General features: G+C 39.9%; 1 protein-coding gene across 1 annotated transcript in view; it reads right to left on the bottom strand.

Moving 5' to 3' along the window:
• Positions 1-718: 718 nt before the first annotated feature.
• Positions 719-23168, bottom strand: part of AP4E1 (adaptor related protein complex 4 subunit epsilon 1) — a 62792-nt gene continuing 40342 nt past the window's right edge. The window contains exons 16-21 of the mRNA XM_056135399.1: positions 20579-20702; positions 17950-18202; positions 11036-11593; positions 7420-7610; positions 4924-5081; positions 719-3708 (exon numbers count right to left, since the gene is read on the bottom strand). Coding sequence (XP_055991374.1) covers positions 3548-3708; positions 4924-5081; positions 7420-7610; positions 11036-11593; positions 17950-18202; positions 20579-20702 — 1445 coding nt within the window. The 3' untranslated portion in view covers positions 719-3547. The remainder of the gene's footprint in view (positions 3709-4923; positions 5082-7419; positions 7611-11035; positions 11594-17949; positions 18203-20578; positions 20703-23168) is intronic.

Here is a 23168-nt window from a genome sequence, read left to right as displayed (position 1 = left end):
CATTCAGTAAACCAAGTAACTGCTGATCAGTGCCAAGCAAAATGACTAAAAAAATACACAGGGTTCCAAACAGTGCAAGGCTATGCTCTCCTGTTAGGCACACATAAACAAGTAACTTTCACATAACCGTGATCCCTCCCCCTTTGGCTACAGGTCACCCCTCCTTTCAGGTGGCCACTTCTTTTCAATTACTCCAGTGGGAGTGATACATTTAATCCCTTCTTTCACTGATAACATCAAAGATGAAGCTTCCTTCATGTCTCAGAACATTTGTCTGCTATATGTTACAGTGAACAAGTGGTATAAATCAGTAAGATTTAACCACCATTTCTAGTTTCATTTGCTTTTGAATACATAGCACAGAGAAAGAAATCTAGTCACTAAGCCTCTAATTGACTTACCGTATATCACAAGGCAACTGTATGAGGAAGGGATTATAAAAACACCACATTCTGCTCTGAGGCTCCGGCCAGGTAGGGATGAAGGAGGGTCAATTCAAACACCAACCTGCCTGAAATCCATAGTTCCCTCTGAGGTTCAAGCAGAAATACAAGCATATACTTACCAAACAGGCCAGATTCTTTAGGGCTGTAAAAGGCAAACTATTCTATTCATCCCTTTCTAATTGCTCTTGCTCTTTTTAGCAAAACCTACAAGATTACTAATGGTACCAAACATTCTTTAACTATTTTGGTAATAAAGAATATATACACCAAAGAACAATAAAGATCACTTTGTGTTTTATTACATGTTTAACCAATTTTTTTAATTACAGAACTGCAAAATAAGGTGATTAATGCCTGTTGTTATTCATTTGCATCTCTACCTCCTAAAATCTCAATACAGCAAAAACATTGAAGAACAGGTTCAGTGCACTTTAAGTAACTCACAATCAGGAGACAAAGATCACATTTATCCATAAAACCTTAAGACAAAGAAAGCTCAACGTTTTAAAATAGTCCAACAAAAAGTGAAAAAAGAAATACTGCACTTAAATTACAGTGGTCTCCATAGCTGACAGCGGAACATTGTTTAAAGTCATGCTCCTCTGCAGTGCATCTGTGCTTGGCACTTTAGGGCTTGGTGACTACTTGGCTCTCTGAGAGAGGGACCCTGACTCCAGCCTGCTACTCTTGAGGAACGGCTGACTCATCCACTGTGCAGCCGGAAGCCTGGCCCTTCTCCCTCCCCCTGCCCCAAGGGCACTCCTCTGTCCCTTTCCTCTCCCCCAGATTCACACTTGCTACCACCTCCATCCTCAGGCAGACACCCAGCCCACTACTCACACAGCGAGTATCCCCCGCACATCTCTTATTCCAGATATTGCTCCTTCAGTTGACTAATTTATGGCTATAATGTAAAATCATTCTCCTAACTTTAAAGTCACATCTCCTACAATGCAAAAAAAGAGTTGGTTGATGCCTGATTTAGAACTTAAAACATTGCATTGTCTGAGCAGAAAAGATACTGCCCTAAAGTTAGTAAAATCTACTTTCTTGTTATTATTCCATGTTCTTAAAATCATAAAAATATAAAAATTGTAAACGCTCTACTAAACATTTCAGTAGAAACCCTGTTAATGTACTTTGTAATGTGTCTAGAAAGAGCAGAAAGTGACACCAGGTTCCCTTTGGCAGACCCAAAATCATGTTCCCAGATCTGGAGGTCGCCCACTAACACCAGCTCTGTGGGTCAAGCTTGTCTCTCAGGAGCACTGCTACTGCCCCTTCTGAAAACCCTGGTAACAAAGCAGAACAGCTCATTACAAGCTCTCTCAGACAGCTGTCCATCTGCTTGCTGGGCACTTCACTCAACCCAGTCTGTGTGGTCGTGTGAATACAGGCAAGTAAGCCTACCCAACACTCGGGAAATTCCTCTGCTCTCAGCTGCATTCCTTTGCAAAGTAAGAGGGCACAAGCTATTTCATTGTCAGAGTAGCAGCAGAATCAGGTGGGTGGTGGAGCTGCTGACCGAGGTAGGAATAAAGAAGAAGCTGATAAGGCTAGCCACCAGTGTCCACCACCATCACCGAGAAAGCACATTCCCTTTATCAGGACACTGCTGGGAACTTGAGGATGGAACTCTTCCATACAAAAGGAAGCAGTCACTACCATGCTCTTATGGCAAGTTCTACTGTATGTTATTTAAACGCATGACATTAACAAGGCATTATATATCTTGTAATGAGGAACTTAAAAAATTAGTTTTTAAATACTGCTTTTGTCTTTAGGGATGAACAGTCTAAACACAGATTACCAGAGAAATCTATCAGCTCCAGAGGATGTCCTTTGCATTTTGAAGAGTCATAGTTAATGAGACAACCGAAAACTAGAACCCCACACCTGCATTATAAACTGTACCAATGATCCACAGCATTAACTGCAATGACTAAAAATGATATTACCTGAATAGACTCCATGGTGAAGTTTCAGAAAAAGTGAAATAATAAATATTTTTCCACAGCACCATAAGGTTTTATAAAATACTATTTTCAGATTTTAACACTAATGTACAATTTCAAAATTATGGTCCATCATTCATAATTAAATTCACCTCTTCTTTTACTGATAACAATTCCAACAGAGCCACAATGGCACTGCCATGAGAATATCTTTTACTGCAGAACCTCTATGGTATGCATAAACAGTCACTGCTTCGGTTGTAGCTGGGTACTAACAGCTACCAAGGCCAAGAAAGATGGTTTGCCATTCATACTCTATTCAGAATTTAAATTCTCCAAAATCAGTGGTAACTGACTGAAAGATCTTCCAGAATTAAAAAGATCCCTTCTACCTGTTTGTTTTAGTACTGTGTGCTTTTAAGGGTTTTGTTTCTCTAGGACAATATTTGTAAATGGCTCTGAGCTTCTAAAATAAGACTACAGTAACTCACTTTGAATTTTAAAATAAATGCAAAGGGAAAATGGTCCATTTTTTCAGCCAAATTATATGCAATGGTATTACAAGTTAGAGTAAAAATTGTATCATAGATTGGATTCCCCCACCCCGCCCCTGCCAATATACAACATGCTTACAGATTCGCTTAACTCTTAGTGTGTATTTCACAATGACCTAAGCAAAACATAATTGAAAGTAATGATTTGCCTAGCAAAAAACATTCCAAAGCCAAACATGAATTAGGTCTGGGATTATCAACTCCATGTCTCTTCTCCTTTAATGTAGAGAACTGAGACTAAGTTTTAGGACAAACGAACTAGCACTAGAGTATATTTGCTATAAAATTATTTATAACAAAATAAATATTTTTAGTCACTCTACACTAAGAGATATATAAATCATTAGCAGTTTATAACATTAGCTCAGGTCACTTTTGGGGGACCCAAACAAACTGTACAATCCTGAGTAAAAGATAAGAGATATAGCTTCTTGGGGATCGTTCTTGATCAGAAATCAAAGACACATAAAATCACAACTTAAACTTATCCCCATTTTAATTACAAGTACCATGAGTTCTTTTTACTTTGGTAAATAAGTTTATCTATGTAAACCATTTACTTGGACAGAATGAAATCTACGCCGAGCTTGTGCTAGGATCCCTCCATCACCTTTTGACACTGACACAGTAAGTAGTCGGGAAGAGCAGCGCAGGAGGATCTGAACCAAAGACTCATCGTGTCAGCGTGAACTCGAAAGTGCAACAAGCAGGGGACGGATGGGAGGCGTTGACAGGCCAAAAGTCCTTCACTGCCTGCAACAAAACAGATTTTCTATTTCATAACACAAAAGGGCGGCAACACACATTTCTTGAAGAAGATACAACAGGCACATGAGAAGATATTCCCCATCACTGATGATCAAGGAAACGCAAACCAAAAGCATTGTTAGATCCTCCCTCTGCATCCATTAGGGTGGCAATTACCTAAATACCTAAACAAGTACTGGTGGCCTTGTGCATTGCTAGCAGGAAGATAAATGGAATAGTTCCTTTGGAAAACAACATGGCAGTGTCTCAAAAAATTAAATATCAAATTACTATATGCTCTGGCAATTCTACTTCTAGATATATAATAAAAGAATGTTTGTACATCTACAGAACAGTCAAAAGGTAGAAGCTACCAAGTGTCCACTGTGAGATGAACAGATAAAATTCTGTATGTTTGTATGTTAACACAAGTAGTATCTGCACTTAAAAAAGAAAATTCTAGCACAATACAACATAGGTGATATAGACATACTAAGTGAAATAAGCCAATTATGAAAGAACAAGTACTGGGCACCGGAGCAATAGGACAGCAGGTAAGGCATTTGCCTTGCAAACGACCAAACTGGATTTGATCTCCAAAACCCCATATGGTCACCCACGCACCACCAGGAGTGATCCCTGAGCACAGAGCCAGGAATAAGCCTTGAGCCAGGTGTGCCCAAGACACCCCCCAAATCCCCCCAAAAGAACAATTACTGTATGATTCTACTTATGAGTAGCCAAATTGATAGGAAAAAAAAAAGAAGGAAAAAAGGTCAAGGACTGGAGCAGGAGAGGTCATGGGAAGTATTTGATACAGTTTCAGCTAGGAATGATGAAAAAGTTTTGAAGATGACACAGTGATACCAATACAACATTAAAGTTCTTAATGCTACTAAATTTTACATTTAAAAATAATTAAAGCATTCCACTCAGTAACAGCCTACATCCTAAGTTGGGTCACAATTTTTCTCTTTTACTGTATGGGTTTCCCTCTCTCTCTCTTCTCTATTTCTTAAATAAAACTATTTTACTACCCCCAAAGAAAGTTATAAAAGGTAAATTTTATTCTATTTACCACCAAAACGTTTATGTTAATGCAAGCCTCAACAACTCCATCTGATAACAAAGTATAGCTCTACGAAATCAGACATTTGCAAGAGCTGACTGTGAGAAAGCCCCTATAAACACACAGGATTGCCTTTTCATAACTCTACGGACCTATAACTTCAACAACATGAAGTCTCAGCTTCCGTTGCAGGGTCTTTAGGGCAGAAGGCAGAGCAGCTGGAGATTCTGACATTTTGATATTTTGCTTCACGTCATTTGCAAAGGATAACCAGAGTTTGCCAAAGTCTTCCGTTGAGATTTTTAATGGTCTGGAAAGAATTTTAAAGTTAGACTTAGTCCAAGAAAATGAAATGATTATAAACAAATACAAACGATTTCAAATTACGTATGGGAATCAACATAATTATCTGAAGTCCCACAAAATTTATTTTTAAACTCAATGTCATTAGACTGCATCATTCACCAACCCCAAAATACTGAAAGCATAAAAATATTATTAAACTGCAAATGTCTTATTTACATAGCTGGAAATAACCAAAGTGTCTCTTACTGGATGACTGAATAAAGATTTATATAATGGAGAACTATGCGGTCTTAAAAAAAAATGTGGTGAAATTTTGCTATCCAAAATAAGTGAAGCAAAACAGTCAGAATAAAAACATAGGTGTTAGATGATTTTTACTTATATAAGTGATATAAGGATATGAAACTGATAAACAGAACAAAAAGACAAGTGAGTTGACATAACAGAACTAAGTTTATCTGAGGACAATTGAGGGAGACAAAAAAAAGATGGGGAAAATGAGAGATAAAATGTTTTTAATTGCAAATATTTTTTCAATGAGCGGGAGCAATAGCACAGCGGGTAGGGCGTTTGCCTTACACGCAGTCAACCTGGTTTCGATTCCTTCACCCCTCTCGGAGAGCCCGGGAAGCTACCGAGAGTATACCGCCTGCACGGCAAAGCCTGGAAAGCTACCTGTGACACATCTGATATGCCAAAAATAGTAACAAGTCTCACAATGGAGACATTACTGGTGCCTGCTTGGGCAAATCGATGAACAATGGGAAGACAGTGCTATACAGTGCTATCTTTTTTATTTTGTTTTTTTGCTTTTTGGGACACACCCGGCAATGCACAGGGGTTATTCCTGGCTCTGCACTCAGGAATTACTCCTGGCGGCACTCAGGGGACCAAATGGGATGTTGGGAATCGAACTCAGGTCGGCCGCGTGCAAGGCAAACGCCCTACCTGCTGTGCTATTGCTCCAGCCCCACAGTACTATCTTTTCAATAAATTAGTTCCCTCTCTTTTCTTGAGTATCAGTCATTTCAGTACAATTTCACCAAGTAATTCCTGAGTAAATGTAACACTTTTCTTTCATGAACAGCTCAGATTTGGGGATAAGGAAACACTCGCTACCCATATCATATACAATTAAGTACTCTCTAATGCCATGTCATTAAAGCTCCTGGAAATCGCAATATTAATCAAAAACAGTTGTTGAAAGCAGTATGATACAATTTGAATAACATCACTTCTTTCAACATCAGCTGGGATTTTTTTTTCTCAGTGTTATATAGAGCACTATTGAAAAAAACCTTACTCAAGGACCTGTTATACACAAATAAAAACCCCAAACCTTAAGAGCTTAAAAATGCATGCACAATCTCTGAACTTATTTCAGTTTTCCAAGATCAGTTACCAATTTCAATTCAAATCAGGTCCTGTATTATACATACTTATATATATACAAATGTATATATTTGTATATATTGTATACAAATGTGGGCTGGAGCAATAGCACAGCGGTAGGGCATTTGCCTTGCGCATGGCCGGCCAGCTGAGCCGCGTTCGATTCCTCCGCGATTCCTCCACTCCTCTCAGAGAGCCCAGCAAGCTACTGAGAGTATCTCGCCCACACGGCAAAGCCTGGCAAGCTATCCATGAAGTATTCGATAAGCCAAATACAGGAACAATGAGTCTTACAATGGAGACGTTACTGGGCCCGCTCGAACAAATCGATAAACAATGGGAGGACAGTGCAGTGCAGTATACAAATGGAAAAGTCTTTCACAGATGAGACTCTTTATTGTAGCCTCTCATATATTGTAGCCTCTCATCACAACATTTATTTTCACATCATAAATTATGTGATGTGAAGAAAATTACAGCACAATTGTGTAGTATTTATGTGATTATTCAAAGTCTTCTCTTAGAAAAGACAGACATTCTTAGAGGTAGGAACTGTGTCTAGTTTTGAACCGTTATATCCCTAGCACACAGCACCATGGCTCTGTTCAGAGGCCTAATAAATATTTGCTGAATGAATGAATAGCACTGTAGCACTGTCCACTGAGCACTGTCCTCCTGTCGTTCATCGATTTGCTCAAGCAGGCACCAGCAACGTCTCCAATGTGAGACTTGTTGTTACTGTTTTTGGCATATTGAATATGCCACAGGGAGCTTGCCAGGCTCTGCCATGCAGGCAGGATACTCTTGGTAGCTTGCCGGGCTCTCTGAGAGGAATGGAAGAATTGAACCCAGGTCGACCGCATGCAAGGCAAACACCCTACCCGCTGTGCTACTGCTCCAGCCCAATGAATGAATAAATAACTTGAATTAAAATTTTAGAAAATATTTACCTAATAAAATCTAGCATTAATAAGTTTAATGAAAATTCAAGCTGAACAGGATGCATATCCATCATTTGGTAATTTATAAAGCCAGAAAGAGTCTCATCTGTGAAAGCCTTTTCCATTTGTATACTGTATTGAAAGCTTGTGGTACTTCCTGTCTCTCTTTCAGGCAAGCAGCACTCAGGTTGCTCAGTGATCTGCAAATAAAAAAAAAAAAAGAATTGAAGAAGGGCATTAACACAGACTATTCTATGAAATCTAACATTTCAATTTTTTTTGGGGGGGGTCACACCTGGCAATGCACAGGGGTTACTCCTGGCTGAAGCACTCAGGAATTACTCCTGGCGGTGCCCGGGGGACCATATGGGATGCTGGGAATCGAACCTGGGTCGGCCATGTGCAAGGCAAGTGCCCTACCCGCTGTGCTATCGCTCCAGCCCCTAACATTTCATTTTTATAATTTTTATGGAGTAGTTCATAATATTTGATTACACTGAATATTCAAATGCCAATCCCACCACCATAACACCTTCCCAACACCGTATTTGGTATGTTTCCATCCTGAGCCCCAACCCCTATCCCAAAGCAGTAAAGGTAAAGGTAAAGGTAAAGGCCCTCCCGTTGATCATCGATTTGCTCGAGCGGGCCCAGTAACGTCTCCATTGGAGACTTTGTTGTTACTGTGTCTGGCATATCGAATACTCTCGGTAGCTTGCCGGGCTCTCCGAGAGGGGCGGAGGAATCGAACTCAGGTCGGCCATGTTGGCCGTGTGCAAGGCGAACGCCCTACCCGCTGTGCTATCGCTCCAACCCAAAGCAGAACCGAAATAATTCATTTTGTGTTGTTTGTTATGAATGAACCGCTGAAAGTGATCCCAAAAAGTTTCCTTAGAGAAATGTGTATGAAGATGAAATCCAACATTTCATTTAACTGAAGGGTACAGAAACAAACTACTGTGACGTGTTAATTACAAAACCCATTATGAAGGTGACTTTACTTGAGAAAAATTCTTTAGCACAAATAATGACAAAATAATAGTACGGAGTCAAAAGTTTAAAAATTAAATTTAAAATGTTGACGTACAGAACAAATGAGATTATAATAAAATCTCTGTAAACTTAACAATAATGAAAAAGGATAATTAAATTTATAACTCTCAACACTGGCAAGCACCAGACTTTTAAAGCTAGAAGAGTTAAAAAAATAAATAAGTACAGGCATCCGCCCTTCATTTTCCACCTTGACTTTAACTCTAGTGATAGAGTTCAAAAATTGGGCAGGTTTTGTGTTATTTTGTAAGTTCCACAATGGTTTTAATGAATACCTAGAGCAGAGATTCCCACATTTAGTCTATCTCCCCCTTCTGAGGAAAAAAAATCACAAGATGTCCCCTTGGAAATCTATCTTCCTTTAAACAATCAAATTCAAAGTTTCCTCTCCCACTGGATCATTTTATTATGACCAACCCCACTGAATCATTTCAGCATCCCATGGGGTACAGTATTATCCACTTCGGGAGACGCTAATTTATTTATTTATTTTTTTTGGTTGGCAATTTTTTTTTTATTAGTGAAACACCATGAGGTACAGTTGTAGACTTACTATTTTTTGTGCTTGGGTTTCAGTTATACAATGATCGAGTGCCCATCCCTCCACCAGTGCCCATTCTCCACCACCAAAGATCCCAGTTTCCCTCCCACGCGCCATCCCCCATCCCACCCTGCCTCTGTGGCAGGGCACTCCCTTTTGTTCTTTCTCTCCTTTTGGGTGCTGTGGTTTGCAAAAGAGGAATTGAGTGGTAATCGTGTTTGGTCTATAGTCTACTTTCAGCATGGGAGACGCTAATTAAGAGTAAGGCGGGAGGGGTGGGGGGAAATGGTTAAAAAAGAGAAAAAAAAGAGTAAGGAAATTCTGCACACCTCAGAGGCCCAGGTAATACAACAACCAACACATTATTTCCCACAGAAAAAAATGGATCAATTTTGCAGAATACTGACCTACTGGTCAAGTCTTATTATAAATTCATCCAGGACCTCCATACAATAATTCAACTAAACATGCTTTCAGAAATCACAAAAGCAGGCTCTTAAAATGGAAGGGAAAACCTAGAATTTGTTTTACCACAATATAGAATTACAAGTCAATGAAAGGGAAGTACAGAACACACACGTTTATTTTTCAATCTTCTTATCCCCTCATGTTCTGATTTGTTAAGTTTTGGTCTCAGTGTTTATGACAGCCTGAACGAGACATGTAAAGAGTAAGAAAAAGAGATAACAAAATACACAGTGAAAATAACAACACCGTAACATTTATTGTATGCCTCCCACTGCACTATTTTAAAGATACTAACTTGGCACAGCAACACATACACTACACTTTTCATTTTAAGCATGAAGCAATAGAGCCATAAAACAGTTATATAACTTGACCTTATTAAATTTTTTTTGTATGGTGGTGGCACCAAGAATTGAATCCAAAGACTCATACAATGCAAGCACTCTACTCCCAAGTAACATCCCTAGCCCACTTTTTTAAAATAATAATAATAATAATAATAATAATAATAATAATAAATAAAACTGGAGGTCATACCCATTAGTACTCAGGAGTTACTCCTGGCTCCATAGCCAGACTTCACTTATGGTGGTGCTTTTGGGACCAGCAGTGTCAGGGATCAAACCCTGACCTCCTGCATGTAAAGCATCTACTTCTGTCCACTGAATTATCTCTCTAGTTATGAAATCGGAGAAGGGTTTTGTTTCGGTTTTAAAGTCACACTCAGCAGTGCTCAGGTATTATTCCTGGCTCTGCACTCAGAGATCACATATGGGAAACCATACGTAGTGCCAGGGATCAAACCCAGGTCAGTCACGTACAAGGCAAGCATCCTATTCACTACTTCTTTCAGCCAAAGAAGAGTTTGTTGTTTGTATTGCTGGAGATTGAATCCAAGGTCTCACATGTGTTCTGCTAAGCTCCATCCTTGCCCTTTACAAGGTGACACTATAATAAAATGAGTAAGCTGCAGAAGCAAGATTCAAAGTCCAGTGGTCTGAGTCAAGAGCCCACAATCTTGGGACGGGCTCCAGTCTTACATGACAGACAACCCCAGTTCAATCCTCTGGAACCACACAGGGTCCCCGGAGCACCTCCAGGAGTGATTCCTGAAAACAGAGCCAGGAATAAGCCCTGAACACTGCCAGGTGCACCCCCATCCAATGAGGAAAACAGAGAGAGAAAGTAAGCCTACACTCTCCCCTGACCCCCAGTGCTAGGGATTAAACCGAGAACCTCACACATGCAAGACAATCACTCAACCACTGAGTCATGTCTCCAGACCCAAAGCCTGCATTCTTAACTGGTATGATCTACAGAAACTCACTTTATGTTTTTAGCTTTCTCCATCTCAACCTTTGTTACATTTCCTCGTAACAAAGTTTCAATGATTATGCCCCACTCAAAATAATAAAATTCTGTCATAACTTTTACTTTTTGGTAGTGTTGCTTAACAAGAAAGAATATGAAAGAAATGTAAAAGACAACAGAAGATCAATAGCAGAAGCATTCAGTAACCACTGTTCACTTAAGGCAGGAATAATGAAACATTTGTTGTCTTACCTTGAAATTTTCCGCAGGAGCAATTTCTAAGTTAGCACTTTCCAATTCCAAATCACTCTTATTTGAAACTGTCCAGACCACCAATAAACAATCGTCTTTCCAAATTTTGTAAGAAGACACTGATATGGTTTCATTACTACAGACCTCCATAAGATCTGAATACATGTGATCAGCTGTTTCTTCCAACAAAGATGACACTAAAGAGATTTCATTAGTACCTACTGGTGCAGTGGATTCAGGAGTGTGAAAAACTTCCATGTTGCTATCAGCAAACAAAGAAGGTACTGAGAGCCTGCAGTCTGAGAGTTTCTCAACCACGGGGAGTTCTGCAAGTGACTCAGAATCCAGAAGTTCTGAACTGAGAGATAATTTCTTTAAATCTTTGCCTCCTTTACCATGCAAGGCATCCAAATAATAATCTTCTTCATAAGTCACATTTGATGAAGAACTAAAGGAAGAACAGGCCATATCCTGAGCACTGGTGTTTTCTCCACTTTTGGTGTCCTTGGCTCTTGGTTTCCTTCTGAATTTATGAGAGACGGTATCTGTTTTTCCGAGCTGTAAATATAAAATACAATAATATGAAAAGAAACTATTCTACTCATCATGAGTTTCAAACACACTGCCGTAATTTCAAATTCAAGTAATATTTCGTATTACTTACATACTAACATTTTATCTACAAAGCATAGGCTAACAAGAACCAGAGATGAATAAAATGTTAAGCCCTAAGAATCTGACAGCTACAGAACTTTGAACTATTACCTAAGTCTTTATTTCTCATTAAAAATACATAAAACTTGAAAAAGATACAAGGTGAAATAGTCAATTATGAACAATTTTAAAAACCTGTGGGATTCCAGTATAGATGAGGACAGAACTGCATAGTGAACCTAGCCATTTGTTTTGTTTCCAGAGTTATGCAGTAGATACTAAGCAAGCCTCCAATACAGAAATGGCCCTCTCCGAGCCAGTAATCTGTAACAATCATTACTTTGTAAACCAAGAAGGAAAACTTTTACCTCAAGTCAATTGACTCTAGCTAATTAGAACACTCAATGGGAAAAACTTCTATGGCTGATGTTAGCTCGTGTCAGGAGACAACAGGCATTGTTAAGTGAACCTCTATGAGTAACAGTCTATAAATCTATGCACGAAGATGTCCCTCTGAGTCCTACCTGGCAGCAGTGCACCACAGAGCACTAGTCTAAGTTCATGCCACCATCCTCCTGGCGGTTTCAATGCTATGACAACCCCTACGTGGTTCCAGTCAACCAGAATTCTAATTCTCCTTTCACGCCACTTCCATTCCCTCAAGCAAGACTCTTCATCCAACTCTCCACAGCTGAGTTTCGGTTTCAGAACACCTCACAATTCAGAACTCATCAAACAAGAGCATTCTATTGACATAAAAACAAACAACCCACTCAAGGGGAAAAAAAGGTAGGAATGCAAAAAACTTTGATTTCCTCTAGTCATGGAATTTGAAGTAGGCACATGCTGCACGGCTCAAAATTGTCTCTAGGTCACTGATGCTCTGGGTTGGCTTTGTTTGGTTTCGTTTTAATGCTCTTGTCCTTTTTTGTATGTTTATATTTAATTATCTTCAAGTTACTTCATTTCTCTCCCGTACTGTCTAATTAGCTGTCAATTAGGTACTACTTCATTAGACTGAAGATACTTTTATGACATTTCTGTTAAAATACTTAAGAGTATAGTCAATTAATAATTCATTATGCTGAGCAAATGATCTTTGAAAAATGAGAGCAAAATTAAAAGCAAAGTAGGAGGTAAACAAACTTATTTTTAGGTTTTTTTTTTTACATAGTCCGAGCTATGTAAAATGGACACAACCTTAAAAATAAATACAAAATGGACAACAAACCTAAAAACAAATACATTGGTAGAGTCTTAATCTATGTGAGAACCTTGAACATTAGAAAAATCAGGAAGAAAGTGGCTAGAGAAAAGTAGCCACTCAAAGGTAGCCATGAGCATAAGTGAGCATAACTAGCCAGTACCAACCCTTCTTGCTTCTCTCTCATCAGAGGAAATGTTGGGATCAAGGGGTGAGAGAAGATATTCGAATGTCATCTTAGTTACCATTTAGCAGAATCCAGAGTTCCGTGAAACAAGGAAACACACACTTTTTCCTTTGTACTGTACTGAGGGGGCAAAGAAAGTCTAAAAGGATCCAGCACGACTTAAATTTCTGATTTAAAAAAAAAAAGCCTGACATTAGTTTGCCAACCAACTATTCCTTCTCCTGAGAATGATTAACTGAAAACGAACTGAACATGCCCAGTGGTTGCAACATCACTGGGCCAGTGCAGGGCTCCTTAGCCTAACTGTACTTGGACCGAGAGCCTCCCCACTGACGCCAGAGCACTCACTGGTACCTGCACCACAGCCTACGCCTCAGATGAGTCACTTTGCTCCTAATGCATGATTTAACCGACAACATTAAGTTCCATTTCTTATTGACACTTTTAGGCTATATCTGCTTCTTCCTAAGGCAAAATGTCAAATCTGACAGAACTGGGTCTGGGAGAGGAAGAGAGATAGGCAGAATGTAGTAGAGCGCACGGAGAATGTAGCAAGACGCACCATTTAGCCTAGTGTCGACAGGGAACAGTCAATCAAAGGAAGAGAATGAAAGAACTGCTGTGCCACAGAACTGGGGAAAAAAATGTAGGTCTCCTTGTAGTTTTGAACTAGGTAAATTCACCAGCCCACAAAATGACAGGTTACAAGGAATTTCAAGAAGCTCCAAAACTGCCTTACATTGATTTTTTTTATTTTTTTACTATAAAAATACACCAGCATAGGATTCTAAAACTCATCTTACGGGCTGTAGAGATAGTATAGTGGGTAGGGTATTTGCTTTGCATGCAGCTGATCCAAATTCAATCTCTGGCACCCCACATGGTCCCCCAAGCCCTGCCAAGAGTGATCCCTGAGCACAGAGCCAGGCATAAGCCCTGAACAAAGAGTGGTCAAAAACCGGGTGGGGGGGGGAATCATTTCTTGTTTTGTTTTTGTATATATTTCTTTTTGTTTCAACATATTTTTATGCTCTTTTAAAATGCAATAATATACGCCACAGATATGCTTCCAGACCCCACACTAGGCTGTTTCACTTGGAAGTGAAGGGGGCAGGTGAGTTCCCCTTCCCAGCCCAATGGAATCACCCCTTGCAGCCGAAAACCTCCAGAACTCAACCGCCACCATGCTCATGGCCCCACACGCTCAGACAAGCCTCACCCATATGTGAATATTCCCAGACCACACAGCCACATGAATGCTTTATACCTCATACTTTACCCCACTAACGTACCAAGAGTAGCATACCACATTTGATGGGGTGTAAAGTAGAAGGCAAGCAATCTTAGGGGGAAATACATTTATACACATATATATACATATATATGTGTATATATGTGCGTGTGTATGTGTGTGTGTGCACACTAGGCTCAATCTTTAACAACATGTTACTAATCTTTTATAGAAGGGCTTAAAGGCTCCTGGATGAAATACAATAATCTTCACACACTTTCCTCTAAGAAACCCTTTTTGGATCATTGTTAGCAGATTACTCATTACAAATAATACAAAATAAATTATTTTGGTTTTGCTTTGGAGGCAGGGTTTGGGGTTTGGGATGGAAACATTTGAAATATGGTAGTGGGAAGGTGTAATGGAGGTGGGATTGGTGTTTGAATATTAAATGCAATCAAGTATTGTGAACAACCTTATGAAAAATTATTTTTAAAAAATGTAATCATAGGCTTTGCTGGCAGAGAAACAGCTCACCATTATATCTTCAAAAGAACATGGTTTCACCAAATCTTCCCAGGTAGACTGGTCCGGCCTGAGAACTCTGGGAGTCTACTCAGAATAAGAGTAGGCAGACTCCCCTTCTATCTGCAAGCACAGCACCTCACAGCTAGCCACGCCTGACACCCTCTGATGGCCTAGCTCCACAACTGAACCTCATCAAACTGCCAAGACACCAAAGAGGTCTAGCTTTCTAGTTCCTGGACCGTGTGACCAGACACCTCTAAATTTCATAGTACTATCAGCACTGAAGGACAGAGCAAATCTGATAGGAAGTTCCACAGAAAACCAGCAGGATAAGTGAGCCTAAACAATAACACAGAAGCCTCAATTAGTACCAACCAGATCCTCAGACAGTAACTTCAGTAACATCACTGTGGGATATAACAATTATCACAAATTGACTCATATGGATCTATTCTATTTGCCTGTGGGTTGTAACAAACAATATGAAGTAAATTTGTTTGTGCCTGCAAGGGGGCAAGTTGGGGTGGTGGGTGGGAAGGGACATTGGTAAAGGGAAGGGCACGCTAATGGTGGGATTGGTGCTGGAACATTTAATGCCACACAACTGTATTATGAACTTGTTATATCACAGATTTATAATTCAGTTTTTTAAATAAAATAAATTATAATTATTTTATAAGAGACTCACATGATGGTTCTCTGGGCAATCAGATAATACCCAACAATGCTAGGGTGTGGGGGGGGGGGGCGGGGTGTAGGCGTGAGGAGGGGATTTGGTATAGAAAGTTAAACCCAGGGCATCCCACATGTGAACCATATGCTCTGCCATTTCCTGATCCCCATATGTATATTCTTAAAACTTAAAACAAGTTGCAAATCCTGCATTTTTGGTTCAGTTTAAGTTTTAAACTTTATAGTGCAAATTTTTATTTGCAGTAGTTAAGAAGTATTTCAAATTAATATTCTACTGTTAGGCCTTTAAATTCATTCCTAATTTTACTTTCTAAAATGCCATTTTAAGAAGTAACTTTTCCAGGGGTATGGTGCTGCCAACAGGTCAACCTGTACCTGCGGGGTGAGTGCATCAGCAGCCAGGTGGTGCCTTCAGGTTTTCTGACACCCCAAAATTGTCGCTGTGCCTCTGGCTGGACCCCAACAACTTGGGACCAAGTTTACCAAGAAATTAAATGGCCAAAAGTTAGGTATGTGGGAGCCACGCCCACAGCTATACAAGATCATTTATTGGCCTTATTTCAGAGACCATGTAATAGCTCTCGAAAGAGATCAAAAGCCACAGTTAATCTCCGACCCACCCATGGCTGAACAGACTGGCATAAATCAGAGGGGGGCAGTTGGCCTAGTGGCTTTCCCAAGCAGAGCCCCCAGCAGTCACTTGCTTCCACAATCCAAAATCACAAGCATACTCATGATCTGACTCCACCGTCTTTGAATGGACCTCACCAAGATATAATCTACTGAAAATTCTGGTATGCAGGTTTTGTGACTGAAATCTCCAGGCTTTCCCAGAGTTAGGGTGGGCTACCTCACCTCACTTCCCAATACCCACGGAAGCACTGGCAGTCACCCCTACAAAACAACTCCAGTGCCACCCTGTAAGCTCTACTACCGGCCTTACGTCAAAGACCCATAAATAAATCTCCAAAGAGATCAAAAGCCAAAGTTAAACTCGGACTCACGCATGGCTGAATAGACAGGGGTGAATCGGAGGTGGGCAGGTTGGCCTATGCCTGCCCAAGCAGAGCCCCAGGCAGCCACTTGCTTCCACAATCCAAAATCATTGCCATGCCACTGGCCTCACTCCACTGTCTCAGAACAGACCAAGATATAATCTGCTGAAAATTCTGGTATGTGGGTTTTGTGACTGAAATCTCCAGGCTCTCTCGGGGTCAGGATGGGCTACCTTCCCCCACCTCCCTTTACTTCTGGAAGTCTCGGCAGTCACATCCAAACCCCAAAGCTGCCAGCCAATTGAAAAGCTATTCTAGTCTTACTGTCCCAATAAAAATATCGAATGCCCTAGGGGAAAGGGCAGCTCAGATAGAGAAGAGAGCACCAAATAAAGGGTGTTTGGAGGATCCTCCCAGGATGGGAGTAGCATGTTGAAAGTAGACTATGGACTGAACATGACTGCCACTCAATGCCTCTTTTGCAGACCACAACAAGCCAAAAGGAGAGAGAGAACAAAAGGAAATGCCCTGCCACAGAGGCAGGGTGGGAAGGAGGGATGGGTGTGAGAGGGATACTGGGATCCATGGTGGTGGAAAATGGGCACTGGTGGGGGGATGGGTATTTGATCATTGTATAATCGAAACCCAAGCACAAAAATCTGTAAATCTACAACTGTACCTCATGGTGCTTCACTAATAAAAAAAAAAAAAAGAATACATACTGATGTAGTAGTAAAAGTAAAAAAAAAAAAATACATATATATCGAATGCCCTGAACAAGTACCATGACCTCTTAGCACCTGTATTGCAAACCATAATGTATAAAAAGATAAGGAGAGAGCAAGAAAGAAAGCGCCTCCAACAGAGGGAGGCTGGGGGTAGGGGGTGGGAGGTTGGAAGATGATGGTGGGAAGATGGGGGACATTAGTGGTGTGAAATGTGCACTGGTGGATGGATGGGTGCTGGGTATAACTGAAACCCAATTTTGAGCACCTCTGTAATGGTCACGGATATCGAATTAAAAAAATAAAAAAATAATGTGGAGTTCATGCTCAGCTCAATCAGCTTAATCAATCACTGAATAAATAGCAGTACTCCTTAAAAAAAAGAAGTAACTTTTCCAGAGACACATAAATATTATGAACTATAGGCAGTATTTCTCTCAAGGCCCTTTCCCATTAAGATCTGTCCTATCTGTGCACAGAGGCAATTCTCAGATTACCTTTGTCACTGTATTTGTGCCCTCATCTTTGCCCCAGCTGACTGGTCTATAGAGAACACCAGACTGGGATAAGTCAACGATATGCGATATTTCAGGAATTTCAGGAATTTCAAAAACAGGTGGCTCTGGTGCTGAGGAAGCCACTTCCTACCATACAGAGCCAGTTTTAAAATATGAAACAAGGGGTACAGGTTACTTACCAGACTGACTGTACTTTCTGACCCTAACCCAACAAATAATGATGATGCCAGTAGCTGCTTTTCTTTCTCCTCTTTAGACTGGGTAAGTTCTTGAGTCTTTTTGGTTACAGTTTGGTCTATGTTTTCCATTAGTATGCCCTCTTGAGAAATGGGTGGAGGGTCAATTTCCTCACCAGTTTTGCTTTCCTTCTTGGGAAGATAGCCCTCCTTCCCCCACAATTTCTTTATACCTTCCATCTTCAAGCTATTTGTCCTAAGAAGATTAATAATGAAATAAAGAAAATTAGCATGACTTCTCAATAGATACACTCTTGAGGCATTTTTAAAAACACACCATTTCCAGAACTTTTTAGGGAAGTTTTCATGTCAGAGTCAATCTGCCAGAAGCAAAGAGCAATCTCTGGATTTTACTTAGCTAGAGCCTTCCCTACAGCCAAAGAACTTAGGCAACAAATTTTTGGATCATTTCATTTTCATGCAATTGCTTGAATAAGTTAAACAAATGTATTTTATAGTAAAGAAGTACTATAAAATTGGTCCCCCCGCACCCTGATTTAAAAAATCTTTCATTCCAATTAAACATCAAAAGTAACCTTCTACAATCGTTTTCATCTTTTTTCTTTCTTCTTTTTTTATTTGGTTTTAGGGCCACACCCAGTGTTGCTCAGGGCTTACTCCTGGCTCTTCATTCAGGGATCATCCTGGCAAGGCTCAGGGGACCATATGGGGTGCCAGGAACAAATTCTGAGCAGCTGTGTGCAAAGCAAGCACCTTACCCTGTACTATCACTCTGACCCTACATCAGTTTTTTTCATTTACTGGTTTTAGAACGACACCCAGAAGGACCTAGGGTTTACTCCTAGCTCTGTGCTCAGGGATCATTCCTATAGGTACTCAGGAGACCACATGCAATATTGGAAATTGACTCAGCATAGGCCACGTGCAAAGCAAAGGGTCTCCGGTCCCAGAAGTTATTTATTACTTAATGGAAGAATTAACCCTACATAAACCTGCAAACTAAAATTCTGTTGGAAGTCAAAAATAAAATCACTCAAATCCACTTCCATTTGTAAACTAAGCTTTAATCCAAAAGGCTTCCTGATTGTAAACACTATCTACATTTTCCACGATTTTAAAGGTAACTTTATTTTAAAAATACAATAAAATGTGAGTTCAAAAAGTATTAATGCTAGCTGCTGTTAATACCTGAGTTGAAGAAGACAAAGTAGTGATACAAGTCAAAAGGTTGTCCCAGAAAGTCAACCATAATGCATCTAAGTAAAAAAGTTCTGAGCCAAGTTGAGAACTTGGACTCACCCACTATTGTTCCCAAAGTTACAGTTATGAATCTTGACAGACGAATAAAATCACAAGTGGAGACTGATACACCCTTTACTGTTTTCATACAAAAACTATGTGTACTTGGCACTGGCTCATTTGAGGATCCCTGTCATGGTCTAAAAAAGCATTTTAAATCATTGTACTGCTATGTGCTAGTGAGATAGTACAGTGAGTAGGGCACTTGCCTTGCTGCCAGGAGACCTGGATTCAATCCCTTTCACCACGTATAGTCCCCCAAACACCACAGGAGTGATCCCAGAGCACTGCTAGGTGTGGCCACCAAATCCAAATAGATGAATAAATAAAGAACAACTACTGGGACCAGTATGTAATCAGTGATACGATACATGTTTCACATGTATGAAGCCTTGTGTTAGAATATCACTCTTACATTTTAAAATGATTCAAATAATAGTTTAACAAGAATAAGGGGGGAAAGGATAAGAAAGGGAATTTAAATCTATGCAATTCCATTCAGCATATTATTCCATATTCCTTATGACCCATGTGTCATTCTTCCAATTGTTCCTGTAGCAATCTCATTGGAAGACTGACAAATGCAAAGATGAACACAAAATGACTGACTTCCTAATGAATATAAAAACTCAAAATTCAAATGTCATCTTTCAAAGTCTTCACCTTTGAGACTTTATCATTTATTCCAACAATGCTGTCATTATTCAGAAAGCATTTTAACTCTTTGATGACACTTCGTCGCAGACAAGAAGTCAATTTTTTTCACTTTATATCACATCGGTATATTGACCAAAATTATTCAAAATAATGACTAGCAGTGATACACTATGACTATGTGTAGAGTGATATATATCCTATCTTTTGCTTTTTTCAGACCTGCTGGTGTTTCATTTTTACACACCAGGGGCTGCTCCCTGCTCGGTCCTTGGGGCCACTCCTGACAGTGCTCATTGAAGATGTGATCCTGGAATCAAACCGGGGGCTTTCACATGCAAAGCATGTGCTCCAGTCCTTTGAGACATCTCCCTAGCTTCTATCCTATAGTTGAAGGTAAATAAGCTCTTAAATAAAAGGACATACTAAAATAACTGTCCATGGAGAATTTAGCTTTTAGAAACTCCTCTAAGGCATTACACTAAAATAAATTGGACAAATACGTCTCTCTCTCTGAAAATTATGTAAAGACAACTGAAACAATAAAATTTTTGAAAATCATGTTAAAACAAGCAAATTAACATAATGGTTTCAAATGAAATAATTAAAGACATTTAAACACCCATATTGTCAATTTTTATAAAAAAAAGGAACTTACTCTTTTAGCCCTGTCTCTGCGCTATTGCCAGATATATCTGAGCCAAGAGAAACGCCAGCAGGAGACTCTCGTCCAGTCATGCCAGATGAAGAAAATGAGGGTCCATATGGTTCAAAATTAAGAACTGAAATTTTAACACAGTTAACAAAGGATGAAATTTAAAGCAAAGCAAAAATTATGAAAAAATTTATCAAAGTTACTGAAGTAACTGAAAACTGGAGTCCAGTAACAACTGTCAAATCTGTAAATGATGCAACTAAATATTTATAGGGATAATAATAAAGAAGCTACAGTTTACTTAAGTCTACCATAAGTCTTAGTACTACCAATTGATCATAAAGAAACTGTCCTTTATTCTCATATTTTCACTCTCCTTAGAAACTAAAAAAGGATTCAATTAGGAAAGATAACCGATAAACCAGTTCTAATAAAAACTTGCTACTCTAATGCAAAAATGTGTAAAGACCCATCAGTGACAAGACGACAGTATTTTCAACAAGATGTCTTGGGCACATTCCCGTGCCAAAAGCACTGATGGAGTCCACAATGTGAAATCTTTCTCACTGACAAAGAACAAGGTTTATTTGGGTTCAGATTCGTTAAAGTATGCATAAACGCAGAGTCATGAAAACATACACTGGTACTGCGGTAGAGCAAATGCCAAACAAAACACATTCTCCTTTCTTCATAACAGAATCCCTGACCGTTAGCTACAGAAATGACCACTCAGAAAAGAGATGACATTTCCAGACACCTTTGTCATAAGGCTGAATTCCAGTCAATAAAATCATGCATACATTTTTTGGGCAACTTCTGGCAGAAACTCTCCCAAAAGGGGAAAAAAAGTGGGAGGCCAGGGTCAAAGGAAATGCGAGCACCACATGTGTGTGTGCTTAGTCGGCCCTGGGTTCCATGCCCACGGGGTTGGGGTAGCCCTAGTGGAACCCATAACTGCTGGGTCTGAGTGACACCCCTTGCCGCAGTGGGCTGCTCCCTGAACTCTCAGGCCAGGGACCAGGCAGGTAACCTCTGGAAGTGGCCCCACGGCTCTGTGTATTGCTTACAGACCCAAAATAGAAAATGGGGAAAAAGGAAAATGACAACTTTCTGTTCTATGTTCCCCTTCTACCTTCAGGAAGCTACCATCCATCCCAGGCTGCCCCCTCTGATTTCTCTAATGGGAAGGAGCAAAAGCCCCAATTTATTTGTTTTCCAATGTGCTATATTTAAAGCCAAACAGTCACCATCTCCCTGTTTGGAGCCTAGGTTATAATACAAAGGTCTGTATTAAATAACAAAATGGATGTTAAAAATACGTGAAGTTCCATAACTATTATTCTAATTTTACAACAGAGGAAAATGGCAAAAAAAAAAAAGCATTTCTTGAGTAGGAACTGGTAAAACTCTCTTCTCACCATCATCATTATTATTATTATTATTATTTTGCTTTTTGGGTCACATCCGGCAATGCACAAGGGTTACTCCTGGATCTGCATTCAGGAATTACTCCTGTCGGTGATCAGGGGACCATATGGGATGTTGGGAATTGAACCCAGGTCGGCCGCATACAAGGCAAACGCTCTACCCGCTGTGCTATCACTCCAGCCCCTCCCCCACCGTTATTATTTTTGCCAATTCTTGTCATTTTATATTTCCTGAAGTTTATCCTTATAAATTTGGCATCTTTCTATCCAAGCAAGTTAAGTATAAGTCATACAAGTGACCTTTAAATACTGCTCTTTGCAAATAATTTATAAAAATCTCAAAATCATCAGCAGAACTGATACTTGAAAGATTCAGAATTAACAACCTTTCAGGCAAAAAAGTTTCCCCCTATGGTTTTCTTTCTACTTTACAGCCAAGCGACATCTAAAATACATAATTTTGTATATAATTCTTCAAGTACTTTTTAAGCACTAACTCACAGTCTTTTTCTTTCCATGCTCTTATGGCCTGAGGCTGTCACCTGGGTAATGGCTGGGGTACCATTGGTGGAAGCTTTCTCTTTGTTCACTTAAAGCAGCCAGATTTCCACTGTAGCACTGTCCTCCAGTTGTTCATCGATTTGCTCGAGCGGGCCCAGTAACATTGTGAGACTTGTTGGTACTGTGTTTGGCATATCAAATACGTCACGGGTAGCTTGCCAGGCTTTGCCGTGCGGGTGAGATACTCTTGGTAGCTTGCCCGGCTCTCTGAGAGGGGCGGAGGAATCGAACTCTAGTTGGCCACGTGCAAGGCAAACGCCCTACCTGCTGTGCTATCGCTCCAGCCCGATTTCCAATAAGAAATTAAGTAAAAAAACTTTTTCCTGAGAAGGGGGCAGTAGGTCAAATAAATTTGGGAACCACTAATCTAAGATCAATGACATTTCAATTTAACTTTGGAAAACTTGAAAAATAGATAAAGAACCTAATTTGAGAGCTTAACCCCATTATAGTCATAGTTCTAAGGAAGTGAGGGGATACACCTGCCAAAGGAATTCATTAACATGAGGAATCCTGGAACTGTCTATTGCATATTTTTCCAATCATTTAACATACTTTAAGAAAGAAGACACGGCAGACCAGGAATTAGGCTCCTCATCCTATAT

This window comes from Sorex fumeus, unplaced genomic scaffold, assembly GCF_029834395.1.
Source record: "Sorex fumeus unplaced genomic scaffold, SorFum_2.1 ptg000111l, whole genome shotgun sequence".
NCBI lineage: Eukaryota > Metazoa > Chordata > Mammalia > Eulipotyphla > Soricidae > Sorex > Sorex fumeus.
This window is presented reverse-complemented; position numbering and strand designations above follow the sequence as displayed.